The sequence below is a fragment of the Plectropomus leopardus genome, chromosome 4 (genome assembly GCF_008729295.1).
Source record: "Plectropomus leopardus isolate mb chromosome 4, YSFRI_Pleo_2.0, whole genome shotgun sequence".
NCBI lineage: Eukaryota > Metazoa > Chordata > Actinopteri > Perciformes > Serranidae > Plectropomus > Plectropomus leopardus.
Window position 1 is genome coordinate 5,703,642 of NC_056466.1, and position 10,381 is coordinate 5,714,022.

The window sequence follows — 10,381 nt, forward strand, 5'->3', positions numbered from 1 at the left end:
TGTTCTGCCAATAACTCGAAGAAGAAGACGATCCACATAACAGCCAAGAGCTGGCTTCATCATCGTCAAAGCATCTGAGCAAAGAGGCGCCACCATTTCTGAGATGCTGAACATAGCAGAGATAGTTAGGTGTTGAGGCGTTGCACGAATATAAGGCAAGAAAGCTTTCACATGCAGCTCACATTTAGTGGGGCAGAGCTTGTCGTCTCTAATATCAAGGTGATTCGCCCATTACTGTAAAAAAAAGCTGGATTTGTCACAGGTGTTGGTTTTCAGTGACCTGCGTCATGTTTGTAAAATAAAACCATCACATTCACTCACAGTAAAAAGGTTTCGCTCAGCAGGACAATAACAGAGAAAACCTTCAGGCACAAGTTACATATAGACTGTTTCACACTCAGCAACGTAAACCTTTTGTTTTTATTGTTTTTTTGCGAGACAGCAGGAATCTGCATTGTGAAAAAGAGGCGGAGAAACGAGTGTTGGTGCAACATTGACACCTGAGAGCGAACATCACTGTTGTCATAACACACCCACTCACACAACAAGTAACCAGCTTCAAAGCTACAAACACAGATATTAACAAACTTCATCTGAGAGATGTTAACTCATCTTACAACATGTCTGAACATGTATTTTTATATGTATTTTCAACCAACAATTAACTTTAAATCTGAGGCCCCCTTTTACACCTTGCATTGAAATGCATCCCATATCTAGATTGTATCTAAAATTATTAAACCTGATTACATTTACATCTGCTGTTATTATTTGTCTCTGGTGTACACGTTTTGACATCAAAATTTTAATACGAAATAAACATTATCTGTTTATCTATCTATCTAGGTTGCACATGATAACATTGTCTACATTTTCATTTTCAGAGCCAATATTGGCGATATTAATATTATTATTTTGTTAAAAATAAAACACATATATACTGTATATATTTTTAAAATCTTTCCCTTCCCAAAGTGTTATTTGTTACATCCATTAAAGGCAGCCAGGAAGATTAAGAGGGCAACAGTGACGGCCACACGGATGAAACAGGCCCACCTGATTGTAAAGACAGTGATCGATGGGAAGAAATAATATTAGCATCAGATAGAGAGACCAAGTAGCTTCAGCGACAGGTGAGCGAGAGCTACTGCTGCCTTACATATTTTCACCCACGTAGATTTTGTATGTGGACTGAAAACATAATTACACTTGTGTTCAACATGGTCACAGTGCCACCCTGAACAGAACACCTCTGGAGGTGGTTTGGCCAATCAGATCAGAATCTGTGTATTTTGGATGCTTTTACGCTTGTGTTGTCATGTGATCACCCAAAACGTATTTTAAAGCAAAGTGTAAACAGGGTCTAAGGTAATAATATTAATAATTATGCATGTGGAAAACAGACATGGTAAAGCTGCCATGATCATTATAGGTTCTTTTGCCCTCCATTTACAGTCAGCTCATTTTACACCAAAATTAGTTTTTGGTTGATTGATTGATTGTTTTTGAGTCTTGAGACAGTGGCGTCGGTTCAGAACTTGCCCTTCTTCTTCCAGAGCTTCTTCTTTGACTTGGAGTCGATGATCAGCTGAGACTGACGCTTCAGAGCCTCACGAGAGATGATGTCAGCCTCGTCCTCTTCGCTGTCTTCCTCTGACACACAAACAGTGACAGTTTAAACTGTGTACTTCTATTAGTGTGTGTACGTGTGTGTGTGTGTGTGTGTGTGTGTGTGTGTGTGTGTGTGTGCGCCCCATCTCACCTTCATTGAAGAGGTCCGGTCTCTGGTCCTCAGGCAGTTTGACACGAGTGTTGTAAGCTGGCAGTTTCCCCTCAATCCGGACATAGAACTGCTCAGAGGAACAAAATGAAAAAAGACAATGACTCCTACCAGAAAAACATATTTTCTATTTTAGATGAGAATTTCTATATTCAATACTGATACCCAAAAAATCCTCCATTTCCATTATTTTCATGTAATCTGACTATACGTGTAGGTATTTTACACAAATCTTAAACAACTGATGATTAAGATTCTAGTATAAGATTCTTTTTCAATGTTGACTGGACACTTCACCTGAAAATCAAAAATACACATTTTCCTCTTACCTGCAGTATTTTTTTAATCAATCTAGATAGTATTGATTTGAGTTGCCGAGTGTTGGAGATATTGCCAGTACAAATGTCTGCCTTCTCTCCAATATAACAGAACTAGAGGGCACTCTGAAAAACTCAACAGCAATGCCTCTTTTCAGAGACCCTGACCTGGTTACCTAAAATTATAATCCACAGATCTCCTGTGAGCAGTTTCATGTAGAAACTATTTTCTTTGTATAGAACTACACCCCAAAACCAAATGTGTAAACAGGCTCTAAGACTCTTTGCACAGACAAGTGGTTTGAGCTTGTGACGGCACGAGATATAAACACTAATGGCATCCGCCTCGGCTGAGCTGTAACGTTAATTAACTCAGTGTGAGCTAACAGTACATGCATGCTTTCTTCTGCACAGTGATACAGCTGATGGTTGTACTAGTTTGCTAAAAAGAAAATAGTTCCTACATTAAACTGCTCATGACAAAGTGTGTGGATTATCTTAAATAAACTGGTCAGGTTTCTTGTCACTTGACAACTCGCATTAAAACTAGACAGAAAAATAGCGCTAAAGATTGGAGGAAAAATATGTTTTTTTTATTTTGGGGTGAACTGTCCCTTTAATTTTAATGCACAGGCTATTGATTTGAAGCCTTATAATATAAACAATTATTTAAAATCTCCTAATCATAAGGAAATAAAATTAGCATTGGGCCACATAAGAAACAAAAACTTTATGAGAGCCAGTTTTAAGTCATAGAGGTGATTTTTGAAATGGATCTATAGAGTCTATAATACAAACCACTACTCTTTGTTTTATCATTTTTTATGATTATACACGGTCATTCCCATGGGCCTGGAGGTGTTCAGCTATTGTGATAAGCGTTAACACCGAGCAGGTCGATGGTCGATGTCTGTGTCCTCATCACGTACCAAGTACCAGTCGAGCAAACAAGGCAGCACTGATTTTGAAATTATCAGCTAGATTTACGTCAGCTGCAAAGATTATCCCGTCTAAAAATGGATCTGAGTGTAAAATATTCAATGTCATTAGCAAATGGCCCACAGACTGTTACATGTTTCCTCTGGTACCCTGTGTTCTCAAACAGAGACGGTGCTGCAGAGCGTGAGTAATCAAGAACAAACACTTCAGGGGGCTCTAATGGCTGCCTTTCCGTCCAGATAAACTACGCAAGCACAGCAGCATGCATGCATTCATGCTCAGCCATGCGGTGTGCATTTGTCGCACATGCAATGCACACTTTAACAAGGGCGCCAACGTGGTCACTGCCAAACCTGCATTCATCATTAAAGGTCAAGCTGATGCACAGCCCGTACAGAGGGGACCAGGAGTCTATGTTTAACCCTTTGAAACTTGAGAAAATTGGCTTGATTTAATTCAAAAGCATAGAAAGAAGACAATGAGCAACAAAAGAAAAAATGACCCCAAAATTAGCGAGAAATTAGTTAAAAAAAAACCCACAATAAAATTACCCAAAATGTGTAAAATAAATGAATAAAATAATAATAATACAAATATAAAAATAAAATTTTAAAAATGAATGAATGAATTAATAAATAAATTAGAAAAAGCAAAAAAAAACCCCAACACACCAAAAAAAAAGAAAAGGCCCAGAAAAAGTGCTTTAAAATGGGGCCCCTGGTAGCTCAGTGGATGGGGCAGCGTCCCATATACAGAGGTTGTCTCCTCGCTGCAGCGGCCGCAGGTACGATTCTGGCCTTGGCCCTTTGCTGCAGGTCGCCCCCTTTCACTCTCAAACTGTCCTGTCCTTTCAAACTATAATAATTTTGGAAGCACTATTTTTAGTGTTTTAAAAATAATGCTCTAAATTTGCTAATTTTTTGCAATATGTGAAACATATATAACCAAAGTGCTCATTGCCTTTTTTTCCATATTTTTGAAAGAAACTGCACCAATTTTCTCAGGGTTCAAAGGTTAACATGCTTGCGAAAGGCATCTGAGAGCACCACAAGGAAAGTGATGTCATTTCATGTTTCAAAGGGTTAAACATAACACAGGAAAAGGTTTAGTAGACTAATGTTCCCAGACTCTGTCCTGTTCGGTTACAGATATATTTTGTTGGTCACATGACATTTAAGAAGAGTCTACAAGGTGTATACACATGCGCCAACATGTGTGTACTTTGTGGTTTTTCTACTTATCTTGTGACTCTCTCACACACCTCTCATTAAAACTGTACATAAAACAAACATAAAAATAACTTTATGAGGACGACGTCTGCAAATGCAAAACAGTTTTCAAGATCCTTTCCATAAGCAGAGCCGGTATTTCAAACCACTGTGATGCTAGATGACTCACCTCGTCTTCCTCCATCTCCTTCATGATAGCAGCCAAATCCCTTCCCCGCAGCTCATCGTGCAGCGACTGCAGCTTCAGCTCACACTGGGTCATCAGCTCCACCACAAACTCATCCGAGTCTGGAGACACTTCAGCCGCCGTGTCCTCACTCTGGAGAAAATGGAAGAAGTTTGAGAGGAGCAGAATTAAAAGCACAGAGTGGATGTGCTGACACACACTGCATAAAACAAATGAGTGTTTTAAAGCTACGTACAATCATGATGGTTGAAGTCGTATTTACCAGTGTGATGTGTTGGAGTTTGTCTGCGAGGTGCTCCACACCGGCTCGGACAGTACCGAGGGCCTTAATAAGCCACTCCAGATGCTCTTTACCTGCATCACTCCTCCGCTGTAGAGCCTGCAGCTGCTGCTCACACTCCTCCAGCATCTGTTGGTCACTAAATAAACCACAGAGAAAGAATAAGAGGCTCGAACATAAACATCACGCAGCTGCATTAACCACGACTCAGCAAAGTCACCAGACGAAAATGTTGGCACTGGAGCTGCAGAATGACCAAGACCAAAAAACAACAAAATGGGTTGTTTTTTTAGTGAGTTATTGCTGTGTTCAAAGGGGCTTTTTAGGCACCAAACTTCAGAGATTTTTAGCCATCCATTGCTGTTTTTCCTCCAGGGAGAGAGCCACTAAAAGGGTTTTTGTTTTATTGAGACATCACTATTTTCTAGACAGAAAATTGCAACAAAAAGTTTTTTTTGTTGTTTTTTTTAACAGTACATTGCCATTTTTCCTGCCGGGATAGTACAATGAAAAACTGTTATGTCTTACTGAGACATTGCTACATTTCCTGCTGGGATAATGCCACAAAAAGCAGTTGTTTTTGAATAGGACATTGCTAAATTTCCTACTATAGGATAGTACTAGAAAATGCAGCTACTCCAACCTTGATTGTAAAACTGAAACTGTGGATTTTAAGCCCAAACATAATCTTTTCCTAACCATAACCAAGTGGTTTTGTGCCTAAAACAAACCACACATTAACCACAGCCTTGTTGAAATGTAAAAAAAAAAAAAAGTATCTGTTTTAATGTATCTGCTACATTACAAAGTCAAATATAACCGTGATTTGCAGAAATGTACAACAGCAACACTTTCAGGCGATTGGGCTGCAAAGCTTCTGTCTGAGTGTCTCACCTGGACAGTTTAGCCTCTCCAGAGTACTTCACATCCTGGAACTGCAGGTTCAGGAGCTCCTTCTGCTCCTTCAGCTGCTGCAGCACCTTCTCGTTCTCTCCCTTCAGCTCCTCCAGATGTTGGTGTTTCTCCTTCTGTGAGATGAAGCGCTCCACTATCTCCTACACACATGGAAAACAAAATAAGAAAAAAAACATGTGTAAACATGAATTGTACTGTGTATTCATGAATAGATGCCCACACACCGGTGGTAGAGACAAAACTTGTCCTTCTACACCCGTACCTGTATATCTGTGACTCCGGTGGCCTCCTTGATGCGTCTGAAAGCCTCCTCAAAAGTTGAGATGACCTTCTCCTCCTCACCTGCCATCCTGGGGCTGCTGCGCTGGGCCTCACTGCTCAGCTCATCTGTCTGCATCACTGTTCTCTGAGCCTAAAGGTTCAGAGGTTTGAAGAACTCAAAACACAAATTCTTTCCACATTTCTACAGAATGTCCAAAAATCGGACAGTAATGAGCTTTTGGAGTAAGTGTTCAGAAGTGTAGGCCCTCATGTCATGTTTAATTATGTGCACGTGTCCAGTAAGAAAAAGGAAAAGGAAAACAGCATCAAAACAAAACCAAACACTCCAGCAGTATTCATGTGTATCTCACCCTTCTTTCGATTTTTTCAGCCTGAGCCTTGCGATCCTCGACCATTTTTCTGTAGCTTGCTATAATGCGCTCTCTCTCCTTGCGCTCCTTGTAGAGCAGTTCCTCCTGCTGCTGTAAGTCAGCCTGGCAGGCAGAGGAAAAGGAGCAAAGGAGAGAAACATTGTTTTGGAGGAAAAACACAATGTATCTGGCTAATGTACTTGCAAGATGTGTATATGCATCAAAACGAAAAGGACAAACAGTGAAAAGCAGTTGCATCTCAGTGATGGTAACAGTGAGTCAATTGTCCTTTACTAGAAACAAAGATTTCGCAAACTCATAGCAGAGGAGGCTGCAGGTCACCTTGGCAGCTTCTTTGGAGAGCTGAGCGTCGTTGTTCATGACCTGCATGCTGTGAAGCTCCTCTCTGTGCTTCAGGATTTGCTCCTCCAGAGAGTCCAACTGACCCTGAAAAGTCAGACTCTCATCCTGAAGCGTTAACAGAGGAAAAATGAGGGACAAAAAGAGTGACAGTGGCGCTGAGTGTTTTAAAACACTGAAAGGATAAGATGCTAAAAGGACTGTGGGAACGCTGCAACCTGGACCAATGCATTAATCGTTATTCAGGGTTGTGATCTGAAAATAAAAGCCTGACATCTTGATCAATTAATGCACTTAAGTCGCACTGATTAAACATCATTAACCAAATCTAAAATCTAACTGTAAGGAGAATTAAGTGGCATTGCCTATCTGTGGGAATATGTGAAAAGTAAAGTTGCAAATAATAAAGTTTCTTGGATTAAAAAAAGGAGGTCAAGTTGCGTGCAAACAAAGATAAAGTGAGCCTGGGACAGGAAGTACTGTGCCACTGTGGAAGTCTGTCTCAACGTTTACATATCACAAACACCGAATCCCATATCAAAGTCACAACAAAGAGTCACTGCACAGGCCGTAACCCTGCAGAGCAACCGCGAGCATTTTTCTGTTCATGATACCTAAATGAAAGGTATTAGCAGACTGTGTACTAAACACTGATGATGTAAAAGTACTTCCAATCTCATGAGGGTGTCTGCTCATGGATAATGAATAGTTACCATATTTGTACTTATATAAGTTGCAAAATAATGTCAACAATGTGAAGTCAAGCAAAACAGCACACATGGCGGTGCTTACAATGACTCCACATTATATCCAGCAAGTGAAGATGTTTATAAAACATTATCGAGGCTGAACATCTCTCAGAGGCATCTGACACCAAAATTTAATGCTTTTTAATACTTTTAACTACATTTAAGACTGATTTTTAGACAAATCATTTATTTTATTTCTCAAACATTGTAGGTTAATATGTGCTCCCACGCAGAGGTAGACTTTATGTAGAAATATGGTAATTAGAATGAGTTATGTTCATCTACATTTTGTTGCAAATATTAAATAAAAAGACAGTATGAAGTTCAGTGATAGGTGTGAGGATTTATACAACAAATGTGGACTTTCACGCAAAAAAGAGCTTGACTCATTTTGACAAGACGAACTGCACAGATGGATTCATGAAATTAGATTAAATCTTTGTGTTAATTAAGTCTCCTCTCAAGGTCACATTTAAGACAATTTAATGAATTTTAAGGCTTAATAGTTATAAAATTATTTTTGCAACTTTTGAAAGACCTGCAGATGCTGTCTGCGTACGTTGAACTAACCTGCAGGTGACTTTTGAGTTTCAGGTAGTTGTTCATGATGTTCTCCGCCTCCTTACACTTAAACTGGGTCTTCTCCAGACTGTTCTCCAGCGCCCGCAGTTTCTGCAGACACACAAAACATTATTACTGAGACAGTACTTTTCTGTCATATATTTAATAAGAGTGACAATTAAGAAAAAAGAAAAATAGATTTTTTAAAAAGTTTTTCACATGAGCTTGAGAGATAACCACCATGGCATCTTCCTCTTTTTTCCGCATGCGAGCGTCAGCAGACTGCGCTCCGCTGCCGCCCTCTGGTCTCATTCTCTGGTACTCCAGGTTCAGCTCTTCCAGGCGGCGCTGGAGGGTCTGGGAGGTGTGCTTAAGGGCGTTGAGACGCTTCGTTTTGGACAGCACCTTCTGGTCTAGCGTTGTCAGGGCTGCCTGAGGAAAAAGTATGACAAGAAGAGTCAAAAGAGAGACAGAGATGAAGGCAGTGAGAAGGAAACAGAGAGTTAAATACTTGCACACAGTGTCAAAATAGTCCTACGGTATAATTTTGTTGTCCACTATATTAAGCTTAGATGAATTATCCTACATTAATAGTAAGACTGAAACAACAATGCTGCTATGAACCTCAAAATCTTACAACACTCACCTTCCCCGACATGTTGCGGAAGGCCTCCTTCTCCGAGCCTCTGTTCTGAAAGGCCACTTTTATGATATTATCGTCACCCTGGGAGGAAAAACACAAAAAATAAAATAAGATTTTAATTGCAAAGACAATCGGGTCTGTTTGACTGTTCCTTTAACTAGGATAAGTCAAGAGAATAAAACTATAGGGCTGGGAATGTCTGTCCATCCTCCTGAGACTACAAAAGTTCAATTAACTTTTAATAAATGTAATGTAAAAGCTATTGTGCATGCTTTTAACTGGTTATATAGTGTGTGTGCTTATGTGTGTGTGAATCTCTATATACCATTTTTTGAATCTGTGTTAAATAGCTAAAACTTCAAAACTCTACTTTACACAAGCATTAATTTTAATCCAAAATGGATTTCAATAATTTCTACTTTTACTGGGGGACAACTACAAAAGTTCATTGCATTCACTTTCTATTTTCCAAAAAAGAGCAATACGAATCATTCACAATGTCGATATCTGGATATCTGGATCACACTAACTCATAATTCTTACAGTCAAAACTAGAAGAATAGTAGAATTTCAAACAGCACAAATAATGTTTTAGGCTAAAAACAACCTACTACCAGAAAATATTCAAAAATTGTTCAGAGGGGGTGGTTACAATTTAAGGGGAAAATTCAATTTCAAAATGTATAGTGTTCATACTGACAAGTTTTAATTAAATAATAATAAAAAATTTCAGTATTGATTTAAATTAATAAGTTAATGAGAAGCAGTGAGATTAAATAAGTTTTTAATTCTTCTCACTCCTTTTCGAATATGTAAACCAAGTCAGCAAGTGTATATTACATCAATCATATGAAATAGTTAAGACTCTCATAGATTAAAAAAAACATCTATATAAAGAGTAGAAACAATATATCTTTATACATGTAATCATTGATCTCCCTTTCTGCCAAAAAAACACATTTTTGCAATTTCCCCACTTTTTGAAAAGACAAAAGATGTGTGTTACATCACTAAAAATGCCAGGATATGCTTTGAACAGACATCAGATCTCAAACTGACTGCATGCATGGTGTTTAAATAAAGTCCTCAGTGTCTCAGGGTGAGACTTACAGCATTAGCTTCAGCCAGTTTCCTGCACAGCCTCTTGTTGTCCTGCCTCAGCTGGCGGATGGACTCTGTGTTTTTCCTGATGGTGGACTGAGAGCTCTCATAGTATGCAGTCCTGTCCCCCTCTGGTGGACACATTTAACAATTACACCAGTGGTACAAACATGTTGGCGTCTCATAATTCACAAATAATACATCTAGATGCTACTATTGTATGAAATAATGGGTTTACAGTAATATTAATCATCACATGGTGACATAAACAGCAGCTAGCTGGCTAACTGTAGCAGAGCTAGCGTCTTTTAGCATGAACTGAGAATAAAATTGACACAAACTTACCTAGAAGTTGAATTTTGCGCTGCATCTCCGTTATTTGGTCATGTAGCAGCGGTTTAAACGCGTCCGCACTGAACGGCATGTTTGTTTCGCGTAATTTTACACTCAATTATCGATGAAAAATGCGCCAACACTCAGTGTTAGCTTGACCGGAACGAACTCTCCAGCGTTTCATCGTTGCCTAGCAACCTGTACACTTCCACACAACAGCAGGGCCGTAATCGACTTTTTGACTTTGGGGGCCGAGTCTCGAGGGGGGTCTGCAGGGGAGAGAAATTTTTGCAAACTTGACAGCTAAAAAGACCATTTTAGAGCATTTTGAAAAAATAAAACTTAGTTCTCAAAG

The 10,381-nt window shown here is 39.3% G+C and overlaps 1 protein-coding gene across 1 annotated transcript; it reads right to left on the minus strand.

Moving 5' to 3' along the window:
• Positions 1-1,269: 1,269 nt before the first annotated feature.
• On the minus strand, positions 1,270-10,117 carry odad3 (outer dynein arm docking complex subunit 3). Its single transcript, XM_042484244.1, has 13 exons — positions 10,039-10,117; positions 9,703-9,824; positions 8,596-8,673; positions 8,190-8,381; positions 7,959-8,060; positions 6,622-6,747; positions 6,280-6,402; positions 5,910-6,059; positions 5,627-5,787; positions 4,715-4,871; positions 4,435-4,584; positions 1,763-1,850; positions 1,270-1,653 (listed from the first exon to the last, which is right to left on the minus strand). Exons 1-13 carry the CDS (start codon positions 10,115-10,117, stop codon positions 1,532-1,534), a joined length of 1,650 nt encoding a protein of 549 aa, XP_042340178.1. The 3' UTR covers positions 1,270-1,531.
• Positions 10,118-10,381: the final 264 nt, after the last annotated feature.